A 17,817-nucleotide genomic window follows, 5' to 3' on the forward strand; every position below is an offset into this window, starting at 1 on the left:
TCTCACACAGTGTGAGCACTGAGGGTATTACTTAGAGAGCAGTCAGGCCAAAAATGCTTCGGCTTAATCAAAACCCATGAGGAATCACTCAAAAAAAGAGTTGTTTCATGGAACAGCCAGATTATACCTCTCAAACCAGCATCATTGTAAGAGACAGAAAAAGGTGCAAGAACTATTCTAGAGAAAGCATTTATCAGGAAAGAAGTTCTTCTCAGTAAGAATGGAAACAGTTATGTGTGATTCTGGAAGGGGAGGGGAAATTACTACAAACAACATCACTGCAACAACTGATATGACCTTAATGCAGACTGCACGTTAGGTAATATTACGGTGATACTATATTTTCAGAATCTCACAAATACATTGTAGTTAACGTCAAGAGAATGAATTTTCTTGTTTATAGGACACACATGGTGAAATATTTAGGGGCAAAAGGTCCAGATGTCTATTATTAAATGATTCAGCAAAAATGTTTTACATTGTAAAGATGCTATAAGTAAATGACAGCAAATGTATAACAGACTGGTGAATGTAGATGAAACATTTATGTGTACAGTCTTTATTTTTCCAGTTTTAAAAAGGAAAAAAACCACTGATTCTGTGAAACAGCAACCTGTTGAGTATGAACTTGAATGATCATGAAATATCATAGAAAAAGTGAACCTAATACTTAAGCCCGGAAACACTGGAGAACACACCTGGACAGCTTCAGGTCCGTGAGCTGCACATCCATTCTATCGATCACAGGAGGATTTACAGACCCTTCCCCAGACACAAGACTGAACTGGTTCTGAACTCTGATCAAACCAAGGTCCACCACAACAGCGTTGCTGGAGACAGAAGACTGTGGGATGACAATAACGGGTGCTTTCAAATTAATGCTGACAGAGAAGCGCAAACTCCGCTGGGCAAGGTCTTTCACACTGGTGGCGGCCTTTTCTGCAGCCTGCGCGGTGGCTGCGCTCAGGGCCTCTTTGGCTGTCTGGAAATTGTTCAGGAAGTTCTGTGGACACAAAGGAAGTACGGAGAAACTGAAACAGAAAGCAGGCTCTCAAGAGGGACACCACCTTTTGTCTCCATGATGCTGACATCTTTTAGGACAGGTAACTTTCTGTTAAGCCTGCTGTGACCATGTTAGATGGGAGCAACTACTAACTCATCCAAGGTCACGAGCTGCCTGGCTTACACAGGGGTTACACAGGGTTACACAGCTAAGGAAAAGGAAGGACGGAAATCCATTCTCATGATTTCTGCATGGAAGAATGCGGCTTCAATACTTACTCTAACAAAAGTAACTTCAATTCAACACAAAAATCATTAAATCACTCAGATTTTAACTGTTAAGACAATTTACTTGAACCTTCATACATAACTACCACATCTAATCAAACAATATCACCTACAATGCAAGATTTGGAACACTTGCAATCATAACTATCAGCATTGTTTCCTCAGCTGAAAAACTCATATGGAAATAGCGATTTTACCAAAAGGGACACAAGGAACTTATGAAGATAGACAATCTGAATGCAGCCAACATTCAGCGACACCACGCCATCCACTTTGGACATGTCAGTGTATGAATCCCCTTCAGTCGCATCTGGGTACAAATCCAAGTTAAAACGAAAAACTTCATTTCCCATTATTGACACAGCCTGAAAAACAGAAATGTGAACATATTCTTTCTACCAAAGTAACGACAAAGTAAATTACCACTTAGAATATGGTTTATATTTATAATCTTTATAAAAAAACAAACATTTTCATGAAGTATACTTAGTTTCAAGTATATTACTTTAAAATTGGATTTTATATGCAATCACCAAAAACATAGTCATCATTTATTTAGTCCAACTTACATTTTTATGAACTGTCTTAGGATCAACATCTGTAACAATAATATTTTCCAGTCTGGCAAAAAGTGACTGCTTCCTTGACTGAAGAGAAAGGGACGAGTCGAGGCCTGAAAAAAAAATTAATATAACTTCTATAGATCTAGAACGAATAAGATATTTATTTCTATTGTATAGTGCAATTTTTAAAATTTAGCAACATCTCAATTCCCAACTGATCAACAAGCTATATTAGATATTTTATACTTTTATAAACACTCAACTTCTAAGTTAATAAACATTAATTACCTGAGTTTTCAATCCTCTGACAAAAGTACGTGAGAGATGATCCCGGGATTTAGTATATCCCTTATATCTTAAACCCAGGTATCTACATGGAGACTATGGAAGTGTCACAAATCCAGTTCATTCTAGTTGATGTACTACCAGATTAGAAAGGACAAAAAGAAATCCCTACCTTTCAGGTTCTTAAATTCTTAAAGGGTTTCATGAAACAGACTGAGCATATCTTTACCTTCAGCAAATGACAATACATTCTTATAACTATTAAGACCAGAGACAGAGCGAGATGCATTTCAGCAGCTTTCTCTGTAGATACTGATGGCTCACAGGCTTTCTCTCATTGAAGGGCTGCTGTGCAGAAAGCACAAATGCACAGAGCAGTACTAACCTCCCTTCCATCACTACATACAGACAGATAACTACACCCATGATGAATAAGGCTGGTGAAGAGCAGGATGTTCGCAGACTTCGTGTGCAAGCCGGACTGCCACTCCTGCCACCCGTCAGCATTTCTGCGCGGACATGCACTCTTCCACCCTACACAAGCCTGGGCCAGGCCCACAGCACCAGCGCACGCCATGAAGGAGCGGCGACGGCCTTGAACAACTGTGCCCCAAGAAAAAAGCACCCGATTCAACAGTATCCTGCTGGCTCTACCCCTGCCGAAGGCCTCGTTCGTGTATTCTTTAACACTGAAAGGGAATAAATGAAAAAAGAAAAAAAAGCTCATCTTTTAATGAATTTTAACGCTGTATTTTTTACCTTGTTTCTTGTTCTGTTTTGTTTGGTGATGCATGGAATTGAACCCAGTGCCACCAACAGGCTACATTCGCAGCCTTTTTCATTTCGTATTTTTTTGAGATGAGGTCTTGGCTAAGTCACTAAGTTACCTAGGCTGGGCTTGAACTCTAGCTCCTCCTGCCTCAGTTTTCTCAAGTATGTTACCTTCTATCTTTTTGGGGTTTTTTGGATCCATGACCCAAACTCAGGACCTCATGCTTGCCAGGCAGGCATTAGGCCACTGGACTATATCCCCAGAACCTGTTACCTTGTATCCTGATTTCAGCAATACTGCTCTTCTCATTGCAAATGGTGACACAGAAAACATTTAACTTGGCAAACAATCTGAAGCCAGTAACATCACTGTCTTTAGAGGATACAATCACTAAAAAGAAAATAAGAGTTATTTCACAATACAATTCAGATAATATAAATTCTATTCAAGACTTTTCTATATTAACTGAACCACAATTCTGTTAAACAGAAATATACACATACACAAGTTAAATTACAAACTTAATTTCAAATACTTCTTTTGCCTTACAAAACTAGGCTTTTTAGTAGACGTTCCTTTTGCAATTTAAAAAGAAGAGTCAGTCCCCGACTTATGAACAAATTCTATTCCAGATTTGTTCGTAAGCCAACAAAATGCATCTTATAGTTCAGTCTGAATGTCAGTGAGTTGGTGACGTTCTGTAAAACAAAGTAAATAAGGACAATAAAATTCTGAATAGCTAAACAATGCACCTACAGCCACATAGTTTAAGTAGGAAGGTCAGACTCTGAACTGAGCACTTTCCTATCCGAAATCTGGGCTCTTGGCTTGTAACACCTATCTGGAAGCTGGCCTGTCCCTGGGTCAGGATGGCCTCCAAGGCCTTCTGAGGGAAGGATGGTTGTCAGGTAGTTAATAGAAGAGAGAAGAGCTTGGGTTTGCAGCAACAAGTTCAAAGAGGAAAAGGCCACCTAAAAAGTTTTAAAACAAAGTTACTTTTCACTGGCAAATGCCAAGCTGCTGTATGCACAAGGGGCCTGACAGGCAGCCAGGCTTGCATCGCGGCTTCGCAGCTTCCATCACTGGGAAGACAGCAGCGAGGAAAGTCATGACCCTCAAGGCAGGGGTGCAGAGAGAGCAAATTAGATGTTCTCGCTCAGTGCTCAGCGCAGATTAGGGCACAGGTCCCTAATCACTCCATTTCCCAAGCAGCTGCCCAGGGAGCATATATTCTGCTGCATGTGGCCACCTGTATTCCCAACATGCATCTTTGTACATTTCCCATTCACTACTCATCATGATCATATAACAAGTTTAAGTCAGAACCTGAAACTCCACAAGCACTACATACTACTAAATCCACAGAGGATTCCAAATGTGGCATCTGTGAGATTAACAATTGGGAGAGTTCTGTTACTAAATCATTAAAACTACAAAAATGGTCCTGTCATAAACACAGAGGAAAGTAAATGTCATAAAAGTACTACACTTTTAGAAAAATGACTCCAGAAAGCTAAGACAACAACACAAATTGCCTCAAAGAAAGTGGTTTTCTAACAGCAAGTTAAAACAAAAGGTCCTTATGGAAAAGAATCTTTCGTTTTCTCATTTCTGCATGGAAAGAAATGTACACAAACAGTATGCTTATAATTCCAGCACTCAGAGAGACTGAGGAAGAAGGGATACAAGGCCAGACACTGTCTCAAAATAAAAAATATAACAACAGAAAAACACATGCACACATCAAAGAGGAAAAGTTCACTATTAAACCAGACCCTCTCAACCCTCTTTTTTGGTGCAACCCACAAGCACCAGCTGCCACTTCTTTAGGAGCACTTACCTCCCTCCCTGTGTCCTACACACTTTCTCAGTCCTGTATTACTTGAAGCTTACAATCCTCTCAGCTGTTTATAGATTACTGTTCCCTTATCTAAAGCATTCCCTTCTTTAGAAACAACACTGCAAGGGCTGGGGATTTAGCTCGGCGGCATAAACGTCTGCCTTGCAAGTGTACAGTCGGGATCCCAGCAGTTGGGTGGCTGAGGCAGGAGGATCGTTGCGAGTCCGAGACCAGCCTAGGCTACAAAGTAAGCTCAAAGCCAGCCTGAACTGCAGAGAGAGACCCTGCCTCAAAAAAAAAAAAAAAAAAAAATTGTAATATGACACAGCCAGCCAAAGTAACAGGGTTAATTTTTGTCCATTTAATATGATATTGGCTGCTGGTTTGTCACAGATGCTTCAAGAATAAGACAAGGATGTCCACTATCACCACTCCTACTCAATATAGCTCTGGAGACATTATACAGACTAATTAGACAAGCGAGAGAAATAAAAGAAATAAGGATAGGAAAAGAAGTTGTTAAACTATCATTATTTTCAGATGACATGACATTCTACATAGAAGACCCCAAAAACTACATCAAAAGACTACTACACTTCATCAGATTCGGCAGTGTGCCTGGATACAAAGTCAACGCTCAAAAATCAACAGCATTCCTGTACACAAACAAAAAACTCACTGACAGAGAAATTATGGAAATAATACCCTTCACCCAAAATATGAAATATTTAGGAATTAATCTAACAAAGGATATGAAGGATCTATATATTGAAAACTACAATACTCTGAAAAAGGAGACCTAACATGGTATCAGAAAATAGGAAGCCATCCCTTCTTCTTGGATAGAAGGAATCAACACTGTGAAAATGGCCATACTTCCAAAACTATTATACGGATTTAATGCAATTCCTATCAAAATACCATTAGCATACTTCACAGATCTAGAGAAAACATCCCTAAAATTCATTTGGAAACAGAAGAGACCTAGAATAGCAAAGGCAATCCTGGGCAACAAAGGCAAGACAGAGTGCATCACAATTCCTGACTTAAATTATACTATAAAGCTACTGTGATAAAATCAGCATAGTAGTGGCAAAAAAAAAGACCTTAAGATCAATGGAATGGATCAGAAGATGCAGACAGAAATACAATGACACTCAGCTACCTTATTTTTGACAAAGGGGGCAAACGTTCACTGGAACATGTTCACTGCCTCTTTACTAAGCAGTGCTAGAAAAACTGGCTTTCCACATGCCAGAGACTAAAATTAGATCCATGTCTATTACCGTGCACTAAAGTAAAGTCAAAATGGATTAAAGATCCAAATACTAAAACAGAAACACTAAATCTACTGGAAGATAAGGTAAATAGAAATCTTGAAGACACAAGGTAGGCAAAGAATTCATGAACAAAAATGCAAACTGCATAGAAGTACTTCAAAGAATCAGCAACTGGGATTCTTATCTTATTAAAAAGTTTTTACACTTCAAAAGAAATCACAGTGTGAAAAGAAAACCCATAGAGAAAAAATTTTAGCCTCCTGTCCCTCAGACAAAGGACTTACTAGAACATATAAAGAGCTGAAAATATCAGGCCCCTCAAATTCAAAGACTTAATTCAAAAATAGGCATCTGTGATGAGCATGCCCTTCTCAGATGCTGAAATACAAATGGCAAATAAATACACAAAGAAATCTTCAACATCACTGGTCATTCGAGAGATGCAAATTAAAACAACATTGAGATTACACTTCACTCCACAAAGAATGGCTGTTACCAAGAAATCAACCAATAACAAATGTCGGTAGGGAAAAAGGAACACTTCTCCATTGTTGGTGGGAGTGTAGACCAATGCAGCCACAGTGAAGATCAGTGTAGAGATTATTCAAAAAACTAGGACTGGAGGGCTCATTCAATCGAGCTATTCCTCGACTGGGTAATTTTGCAGTTTCCAGAAGAACTGAAAACATCGTGTCAAAGTGGTAAATGTGCACCAATGTTTACAGCAGCACAATTTATAATTGGATTGATCTGGGAAACAACCTAAGTGTCCATTAACTGAGGAATGGATAAAAAAGATGTGGTATTTTTATAAAATGGTGTACCACTCAGCTATAAAGAAGGACAAACTTGAGGTTTTTATAAGTGAATGGATGCAACTTGAGACCAAACTCATAAGTGAAATAAATCAGACTTACATGTGTTAAGTATTGTACTGTCTCTCTTATGTAAAACATTGAAAGGGGGTCAGGGATTTAGCTCAGTGGTGTAAGTGGCTGGTGGCAAGTGCAAGTTCATGAGTTCGATCCCTGATACCAAAAAACAAAAACAAAAAACCACTGAAAGAGTAAGAAAGATCCAAAATATACAATAGATACTGAGGAAAGTGATAGGAAAAGAATCTGCTCAAAAGGAAAGAACAACTGGAATAGGTGAAAGGAGAAAACAAAGAGGGGAAAGACTATATGTACCTAGACTCTTTTTTTTTTTTTTTTGTCTTTTTTGAAGCAGGATCTCACTATGCAGTTTAGGCTGGCATTGAGCTCACTTTGTAGCCCAGGCTGGTCTCGAACTCACAGCGATCCTCCTGCCTCAGCCTCCCAAGTGCTGGGATTACAGGCATGAGCCACCACGCCCAGCTATGTACATATACTCTTTATATACACTCAATAGATAACTATACTACTAAACTATTAGTTTGTCCAAAAAAACTTTGCTCTTTCATTTTTATGCCTATATCTTGTAACATGAATGTCACTTTGAAGGGAACAATACACAATACATAACCACTGTTAACCTATTACTTTGTTTTGAAATTTTATATCATCATTATTCTTTGGCTTTTAAAATTTAAAAAAAGTAACAGCTTTACTAAAAATCAGAGTATTTACAAGGTTAATTTATAACTTTTATTGGTTCTTGATTATATCATCAAGTTACACAGATCCTATCCCCCCAAAAATACTAAAGATTTCCATTAATAATTATTTTCAATAGGATATATGCTTTAATAGAATTTCTTACCTTAAATGTCTGTTCAGTTTTTTCAAAAGTGGTTTGAAAACTAGGTCCACTCTTATCAGCCTAAATAAAAAATGAACAAAGGAATTAAGACCAAAGTAATTAATCCACTGTAAAGTCATGCATTTTACTGATTGTAATATGCTGTGTGTTCTCCTCTGGGAGCCCGGGAGAACAATTACTCACTTCAGGGAACCTACAGCAGGGTGTAAGAATGATACACCTTGGGAGGTAGAAGGTGCAAAGGTCATCTAGGTCATCTAGTACATTGGACACCTAATGCTGAAATCCCTTGTCCACTTCTCTGGTAAGTCTGTTTACATCTCCAGTAAAACTTAATGCTACAGTATACGAAGTTGTACTCAAGGATTTCAAAGAACGAAACAATATGGTAACTACTTTTAGGTCAGGATTATCTGGTGGTGAAACACTATTCTGCTTAAATGGTTATGTTTTGATCTGCGCTGTTTCATTGTTATGCCCTCTTTTATCTCAATCTCCACTCCATTATTTACTTTTTTATCTTTATCCTTTTAATTAAAGGAAAAAAATAGCAGGATATATTATAGTAACCCACTTTGACTTTTCATTACCTTGATTTAAAGCCCTGTATTACTCTCACCATCTGGTTTTTAACTGATGTTCCCCTATTCTGTTTTGCTGGATAGTATCAGGTTCGAAAGTTTAGGCATCAGCTGTGAAGATAATGAGATTCATTATGACGCCCATTCTTGTTGACTTTTATCTACTTTTGAAGACCTACAATGTCTCCAATGTTTTGGTTTTGTCGGTTTTATTCTTTACTGTTTTGTTCAATTGTATTATAACTAATGATATAGGCAATTCTATTAGAGATAGCGGGAGGCATTATGGTAACCATTGTTGATCACCTTGTATTATGTTTTTACATTATCTATTATGTCCACCCTTTTGACTTGACCTATTCTGTTCTGTTATGTCACATTTGGTTTTACTCTCTTCCAAAAAAATAATAAGAACCGTGGGAGCAATGAAACCCAAAATGTGTAATAGTCATGGTACAAAAGAGAGGAAAAGAAAGTGCTCCAAACTATATAACTGCATGTATATTTAAGTGTATAAGATAGAAAATGATATCACAGAGTTTTATTGGATCAATGAACAGAACTGTTTGCAGTATCATTGATGGAATGTCCACTTTACAAGCTTTAATTTTGTGACTTGAACAATTATTTCTGGGATGACAATATGTAATCCATTAACTGGTGATTTCCTACTGTTCATTTTTTTTCTGTAAATCTGTATAACTTGTACCCTTTCCCTGCTTGTTTTTTTCTTTTCTCCTTAAATAAAATTTAAAAAAAAAAAGAAAAGGAAAAAAGAAACCTCATCTTCTTAGAAATCCAATCATCAGGGTGCTCTGATTTAATGAAGTCTTTGTACTGCTTCAAGCAATCTCCCAGCCTTATTATTCACTGTATTTCTGATCCCTGAAACAAACAGTGTAACTCCAAACACAAAGATGACCTCCCGGGGCCGGGGATTTAGCTCAGTGGCTTAAGCGACTGCCTTGCAAAAAAGCAATCGTGAGTTCGATCCCCAGTACCGATAAAAAAAAAGAAAAAGACAAAAAAAAAAAAAAAATGACCTCCTGTGAGTTTTCTGCCATTGCTTGTCTGCTTGTCTGCTCCCACAATGCTTTTGTTTTGCTTTATTATATTCATATTACACTGCTATATAATAATCATATTGTCAACCAATCAACACATTTTAATTATTTATTTTTGTACCTCTCCCTTCTAGTTTATAATTTGCCTGCAAAACATAATGTTTGTCATCTGTGTCTCTAAGCACCTGGTAGTGTAATCCATTTAGAAACACATATAGACATTCAATAAATAATAAGTGATTAAAACAAACCTATTAAATCTTAAATGAACCTAATTTTATCAATTACTTCAGCACTTTCCTGGTGCATTTCTTGGTCTCTTTCCAGGCCTGGGAGTTCTCTGCAGCACCTGATCCAATGTGTTTTTTTCTTTGAATGTGGCTTAGCCAAACTGTCACCTACTATACAGACAAGTGTGGACATATAATTATGCCCCTAAAGAGAGAAACAGTGCCTCCTTCCGCCCAGGCTTCTGCATTTGAGAAAAAGAGGTCAGCAGCCTTCTAATAGCTCTTCACTTAGTGAAAGAGAAACAAGGTGTTTACGTGCAAAAAGAAACAGTTAAAAACTAACCTACCACCCAGAATGATTAGTAACACACTGTCCTGTCCACTTCCCAGGGGCACAGTCCAGACTAGTGCTGGCAAATCAAAGACAAAAGATGCTAATGTAGAAGTTGTTCTTTCCTAAACAAAAATCTCAGTATTCAGGTTTAATTGCACTTAATTGGCATTCTGCCATAAAAAAGTGGGTTTTGGGGTGCAGTCTGAGCTCTCATCTCTCCACAGGTTCTCCAGCACTGCCATGGTCCTTACCTTAATATACTCTACTTTTAAAAGATCTGACCCAGGTTTGTCAGAAGAGCTAATCAAGTGAAGGGGCTTTTTTCTTGATCCTACAGAAAAAAAAAAAAAAAAAACATTTTCAAACAAGTTGCTTCTAGAACTTGCTAGACACTTCTTTATAAAAGCTGCTAATTAAGCTTCAAAAGAATACCTGTGCATATTTTCATGGTTATTAAATACTAAAACCATCACTCATGGAGAAATAAGCCACTCCAAGTTCTTGCCTTAGGCATCTAATTTACTTTAAAACATGTATTTATTTTCAGTTGAATTCACATCTGTTCAAAACTAATCAAAGCTTCTTTAGATATTTTTAAGGCCACATGTTCATTAGTAAGGCAGCAGAACAGAATACAGGTGCCAGCATCAAGAAATATCAATTCCAGCTCACCTCTATCCTTCTGACTTAAACTACAAGACATATTTTTCAACAATGTAACGAACAAGTTGGATGGGATTCTGTTGTGTCTAAAATTCTATGAAAGAACTTTATATAGAGAGAACTTTGTGTAGACTGGGAGAAGAGAATTTCAAGAGAAGCAAACTGCAATGCTTCCTGTAAAGTTTAAACACAAGCAGCCTCCACCCCTGCACCTGGGCCAGGGAGCAGCTCCCACGCAGGCCCTGGGAAGGGAGCAGCCGCCCACCGCCCACCTGACCACTGGACTTCTACTCCTGCTTCCCCACCGCACAGGGCATCTTTCTCCCGAGTCCTAATCCTCCATGACAACAAAACAGCCTAGAAAATTTATCATCTACATTTCCCTCTTTCTTTCTGTAAATTCTTTCTTTCTGTACAAAAAAATAGTAACGTAAAATATTTCTTTTCTAAATTGAGGCTGATTTCAGTTACAAATACTCTCAAATTATAAAACCCAGGCCTCTATATTTGACTGAAGCACTAAAGAATTTTAATTATCATACATTTTATTCCTTCATGCCTCAAATATCTGAGGTCACAAGATAAATACTGAGATGAATAAAGTTGCCGAGCTTCTAAGAGAGTGAACTTCGTATTCTCCCATTTTTATTTTTAACTGGAGCTTATGACATGTGACCACTACTGCACAGAAAGCCTGGGACCTGCCAGGCACAGCTGTTGTAATCCCAGCCCTCAGGAAGCAGTGTTGGAGGATCACCATGAGTTTGAGGTCAGCTGGGGCTAAATTAGCAAAATTCAAGACCAGTTGCCTTACATAGTAAGACCCTGTCTCAGAAAGAAAAAACAAAGGGGACCCTCAACATTGTAGGATCAGAGACAAACTCTCCAGTCTTCTAGCCATAAATACATGACATGAAGGAAGCTACTGAATTCTTCTCTGACCCTTTTTGTCTGTCCCTGTGTTTGCTAAGGAGAGTTACACAAAGGCAGAGGTAACAGATCAGAGTAGCTGAGAACAGCAACCGCAGACTGCTAGCCTGCCGGACTGCCAAGATTTCATTCACGGCTCTGCTACTCCTTGTTAGACCAAGGGTAAATTTTATAAGAAATCTATACCTTAGTTACATAAAACTACCAACAGTAACACTATGTTATTGTAAGATTTAAATGAATTGTTATTTGTAAAGTGTTTTGAACAATGTTTACTCTTGTTTATAATAGATACTATCATAGAAATAAAAGTGTTTTAGATGCTTAAAAGTGCTACTTTTATCACTTCCATTTTTAGGAATATTACCTTGAATTTCATGGTAATCCAAGCTGATCTTTAAATAAGACACCACAGTTAGGTCAAAAGTTCTCACTGTGGCCTCTGTTCCTAACTGAGTAACATTAAATACTAGAATTGTATCTTCTTCTTTCTGTTGTTTAGTAAATTCCAAAATTACCTAAAAGAATTAGCATAGCCAAGTGAAAAGTTGACAAAAGTTTAAGTCATAGTTCAAATAAAAAACAAAGTCTTTCTCCATACACATCACCATGAATACAGTTAAAACTTTGCTCAGACCCCTTTCCCACCATAAAGTTATTTAATGTTATAAATTATCATTATCAAGAGTATAAATTCATGTATAAAAGATTATGGTGAAATTTAACATCTTTTGTTGACTTTTTTAAGTTTAGAAAAATTTAGAATTTATGAAGTCTTCCTTAATATTTTCTCAAACTAAAATCACATTTGGTGATAACAGAAGCTATTCAAGTAAAAATTTATGACAAGAAAGTCAGGCAGCGGGCATATGCCTGTAATCCCAGCACTCAGGAGGCTGAGGCAAGAGGATTGCCAATAGCTCAAGGCCAGCCTGCACTACAAAGCAAGACCATGTCTACAAAACAAAAACAAGAGAAAAAGTTATGACGAGAGTGCTTGTTATCATATTACTTAAGTTAATTGTGGAATGGCAGCTGATACATTTAGATAATAAAAAGCAAAGCATGGTATCTTTTAAAAGATATAAACTCCCTCTTTTTATTTATTTATTTATTTATTTATTTATTTTCCCCCAAAATTCTTTAATACACTCTCCAAAAGACAGAGGTCTGTGCTGCTTCCTCCTGAACCTGGACAGCCTGTGAATGCCTCAATCAATAGAGCGCAGAGGACTCTGGTAACACAAAGGGCCTGGGAAAGCTGACAATCACCATGGGAACCTGGAGAGTCAAGCCCAGATAGCAGCCAGCCCTCAGCCTCCGCCAGCCTCCGCCAGCCTCCAAGGGAACCAAAGCACCTGCACCCCAAGGCTTCCAGTGACTGAAGCCCCAGGTAACACCTGATCAAAGACAACAGGCAAACCCAGAGTAGTCCAGCTGGGCTTTTTGGTACTCCTAACCCACAATGCATGAGCAAACAAAAATAGCTGTCTTAAGCAGCTAAGCGTGAGGGTAACTTGAGAAACAGCAATGGTAGCCAGTAAAATAGAAAAACTATGGAAAAGGCACACTAATATTAGCAGGTGGTATGATTATGTACTTAAGAAAAATCAAGCCAAAAGCAACCAAAAACAGAAGATAACAACAAGATAATACAGTAAGTAAAGTTCAGCACACACTTTATATACAAAATAAGCTTCCTACGCATTATTTAAACAAAAGCAATGAAATCGTAAATACATAAAACATGGGGCCAGGAATATAGCTTAGTGGCACAGGGCCTGCCTTGACAAGCATAAGGTCCTGCGTTCGATTCCTGGGACCCACAAAAGTAAAAGGGAGAAAATATATACATTTAATATATACATATATATATTAAATGTATATATATATATATATAAACATAGGTTTTATCTATATATATATATATACATACATAGATTTTATATATATATAAACATGGGTAAGTATTTTGCGAGAATTTTCTAGGCATACACTAAAACTGGGTCATAAAGAAAAAAACTGATAGATTTCACTATAGAAACCTTTTTAAAAAGTTCTACTGGGAAAAGTATTCCAAACAGCATTATTCTTTTTCCTTCAAAAGTTCTGTTTTCACCTCAGTTCATTCAATAGTCAATGAAGTATTTATTGCATATCATGTGCCATGCATGTATCAGGCTGTCCCAGGAGCTAAAAAGACCAAGGTTAAGCAGGCCAGACATAGTTCTTGCCCTCATGTGCCCCACATGCCAGAGAGAGAAGGAAAAGGAACACTGCTCTCTTGAGGTAGTCAGGTCTTCCCAGTAAGGAGACACATACAAGCGCTTGAAGCACACAAGAACCAAGCCATGCTAGGAAAGTGCCCCCAACCAAAAAATGGCAAGCAGAGAAAGTTCTGGTGCACATATGTGAGAAAAAACACATTTAGTGGACTTGGCGGTGCAAGGACTTCGCTCCCCACCCATTTCCAACATCAACACCGATGTCTGGTGGAGGACGGCACCGCACTCACTGGAGGAATGCAAGAAACGCAACTGCAACAGAGGAAGCAAGCAGAAAACAGTGGCCCAAACAGGCAGGCGGGTGATCCCTGCAAGGCCTTGCAGGCCACAGGAAAGCACAAGTCATCACTGAGCCAGGGGAGGGCACGAACAGAGCAGCGCCAGGACGCAGCCTCCGTGTTAAAAGGGTCGCTTTGGCTGCCTTATGGATAACAGAGCAGCGGTCAGGAAGCTGCTGCAAAGATACAGCCCGGAGATGAAGAGGACAGGACAAAGAGCAGCAGTGGGGGAGAGCAAGCATGTGAGTGCAATAGAAAACAAAGCTGAGAGGTCTGCTGCTACTGGGGGTCAAAGAGGAAGAGGAAGACAGCAGGCTAAAAAGGCTAACGCATCTCACTTCAAACACATACCAGCAATGCTTGGTCCACATGCACAAGTCAAATCAGTGACATTTCTCAGATCTGTAGCTGTAAACACCGCACCCCGAGATGAACAATCTGTACTTATCAAAGAAAACATGTATATGAAATTTTAAACAGATTGTGTCCTTGCTAGTGTACATTCCATTTTCATCAAGTAACTATATACCATGACCGTATTTCCAGGTTTCCTTTTACTACATGACTTATTTTTTGGACCATTTTGAGACAGGGTCTCGCTAAGCAGTACAGTCTGGCCTTGCGCTCACTTTGTAGCCCAGGCTGCCCTTGGACTTGCGGGATTCTCTTGCCTCAGGCTCCTGCGTGCTGGGATTACATTTGTGTGCCACCACACTCAGCTTACTAGATGACTTTTAAAGGGCAGAAAAAGCATGCTGGAAATTTAGGATGTTTACATTTTTCCAAACTATAAATATGACAATGAGCAACTATTATTTAACTCACAAATGAAAGTTAAAAAAATAAGCTGAACTTTGTGACACATGCTGGTAATCCCAGCTACAAAGGGGAATCCAAGGTCAGAAACAGCCTGGGCAACTTATCAAGACCTTGTCTCAAAATACAAACAAAAAAGAGCCAGGGAAGTAGCTCTATGATTCCTGGATTAAATCTCCAGTACCACAAAAAAAAAGTCAGAAATTGTCTGAAAAAACACAAATCCTAATTAAAAGCTCTGAGCTCTTCCAAAATAGATCAGACCACAAGTCATCCCTATTTAAAAAAAAAGAAAAAAAAGACTTTCATTGTTTTGACATGGTGTGTGGGGATACATTTTCCTAACCTGATGTGTGGTCTACCATGAAACAGTTTAATGATGACAAGAATACATTCATAGACAAAAAGTACACATACTCCTTTAACTTCAAACTTGAGCAGAAGATTAACGAGGGCCTCGTTCGGAACCTCCGCAGCCTTTCGGGGTTCGGAGCCTGGCGCACCTCTAGGCACCTGGGAGGCACCGCCTTCAGCGTCGAAATACTCATCATCAGACTCTAGGGTAGAAAGACATCCACTAAACACTGCACAAAGCACTCAAGCCCAAGTCCTCTCAGGCAAAGTTTATGCATTAGATGTAACTCTATATTCACACTCAAAACTGCCCCAGAGCTTTTATCAAGTCCCACGAGGTGACTCAGTTAGGCACGTGATAATCAAATTTGAAATCAAACAGCACTACAATCTTTCCTTCAGTGACTTCATTTTTGGCTTAGTTCACTCATTGAGTACTCCATGAAATAGTTACTGACCCATCTACCATGTTCCAAGCTGTGTCAGCCCCCAAGAACTTAAGAGTGACCAGAACAGACATACTTATTATCTCTGCCAAGCTTATGCTCTAGCTTGAAATCTCAAAAGATCAACTAAGCATGGCTACAGAAAAGGATCACACAGAGATCAGGTCATCAAGTAGCTTATTTAGAACCTGAAGTAAAAATTGTTGACCACCAAAAGGGCTTTAGTAAAGAAACCTGACCTTCCAAACGTAAATAACTGAAGGCACACTGTTAGGTAACAGCACGAGAACCAGAACCAGCAGACTGCTGTAATGCACTCCTAACACCTCTGCTTTTCTGAAAATGTTATTGTGATAAAGATAATTTAGAAACACACTTTTACACTCCTTACCTGAATCCATTTCACTCAGCAATAATGAAGTACCAAGGAGAACTTTTGTCCCACTTGAAGCAACAGGAACTGACGATACCTAGCAAAGTACACAGAAACAAAAACAAAATATGAATTTAACAGGATTAAATACACACGAGACTGAAAACTAACAAAGTTCAGAGATGGAAAAACTCATACACGCCATATATAAATCTTCCAACAGAATACATGACATCCAGACACGGGGACACGTGCCTATAATCCTAGCACTCAGGAGGCTGAGGCAAGGAGATTGTTGTGAGTTCGAGGCCAGCCTGAACTATACAGCAGGATACTGTTTTTTTAAAAAAATTTTAAATAAAAAAGGAAGGATAAATTCTGTAACTGAATAATAGTTGAAATTTACAAATTAAGATTGTCATCATGTTTAAAAGATAAAATTATGTATAACTCTAGCAGATAAGGTGATTCATTAATGTTTATCATTTAGCTGCTGTGAACATCAGAGGTCCCTAGAAAATGAGTTCAGCATCAGATGATTCTCTCAAAATGTGTTTCTAAGTAAGCAAAAATCCAACATTTCTTCTGTGTGTTTGGGGTGGAGAGGAGGGTTTTCACTAGTAGTTCACGCTGGCCTTGATCTCATTATGTAGTCCAAGCTGGCTGTGAACTCAGTGATCCTCCTGCCTCTGCCTCACAAGTGCTGAAATTACAGGTATGTGCCACCATGCCTGGCCCAACATTTCTTTTATGCTATGAAAATTATTTCAATTAAAGTGACTCAGAACTTTAAAGTCCAACACAAAAGGAAATTTTATCCCCATTATTTTATCTGTAACATTTCTAAGATGATTTATATTTCTAATTTTATTTAAAGTATGTTTTCTATTTTATTTTCCTTTCCTGTATTTTTGGTTCTTTCAAGCATAAAGTTTGCCCTAAAACTGCCTTCCGACTGCTACTCTATTACAGCAGTTGTCTGAAAACAGAAGATTGAATATTTGTGTCATACCCATTACCTGTCTCTCTGGAGATTGAGTTGATGATTTCTGTGGCAAAGGTATACTGTTAATCAAACACAGCACATCTTTCATCTTCTGGTCTGAAATCCTCACATGCATCAAAGGAAGTCCTCCTGATGCTTTAAATCTAAAAACACAATTCAGCCGTAAGATTTCAGGATCAGCCAGCCTCTCCATCAGTACTGCAGAGGGGGAAGGAGCTGCAGAGTCGGGTTACTGTAGACAAGTTCTAATCCAATCCCCGGCTTGTGCTGACAATACTGTCAGCCAACTGGGATTCTAAGTCAGGTTTCCAGGTAATTTAATTAATTTAAGGATACCTGGTAATTTAATTTCCAGGTATCCTTTTTTAAGCAGCCAAACTTTTAAAGGTTTTTACAAAGCCTAAACATACTAAACAAATTCTCTTTTTAAAACCAAAACCGCCATGTATACTTTATTTCCAAATATCCAAGATTTCTCATCATTAGTGGAAAAGAGTATCTATCCTGTCACTATCTCCTTGTCTCTTATTTATTTTAACAGAGCACTTGGGAGCACTTCACAAGTCATATACGGATACACTAGCTCATCTCACATCCCTGGCTGCAGTGTAAGTTCCCTGAGGCCATCTGTCCATCTGTCCACACTGTGTCACAGGCCTGCTGTCCTCAGCAACTGGCCCCACA

At 38.5% G+C, this 17,817-nt stretch overlaps 1 protein-coding gene across 1 annotated transcript in view; it reads right to left on the reverse strand.

Moving 5' to 3' along the window:
• Positions 1-17,817, reverse strand: part of LOC101787056 (intermembrane lipid transfer protein VPS13C-like) — a 120,596-nt gene that overhangs the window by 47,917 nt on the left and 54,862 nt on the right. The window contains 11 exon segments of the mRNA XM_063243335.1: positions 699-1,003; positions 1,488-1,655; positions 1,860-1,963; positions 3,184-3,300; positions 3,704-3,881; positions 7,774-7,833; positions 10,234-10,313; positions 11,943-12,093; positions 15,372-15,511; positions 16,146-16,224; positions 17,147-17,276. Coding sequence (XP_063099405.1) covers positions 699-1,003; positions 1,488-1,655; positions 1,860-1,963; positions 3,184-3,300; positions 3,704-3,881; positions 7,774-7,833; positions 10,234-10,313; positions 11,943-12,093; positions 15,372-15,511; positions 16,146-16,224; positions 17,147-17,276 — 1,512 coding nt within the window.

This window comes from Cavia porcellus, unplaced genomic scaffold (genome assembly GCF_034190915.1).
Source record: "Cavia porcellus strain 051 isolate PalLab524CR breed Dunkin Hartley unplaced genomic scaffold, mCavPor4.1 scaffold_38, whole genome shotgun sequence".
NCBI lineage: Eukaryota > Metazoa > Chordata > Mammalia > Rodentia > Caviidae > Cavia > Cavia porcellus.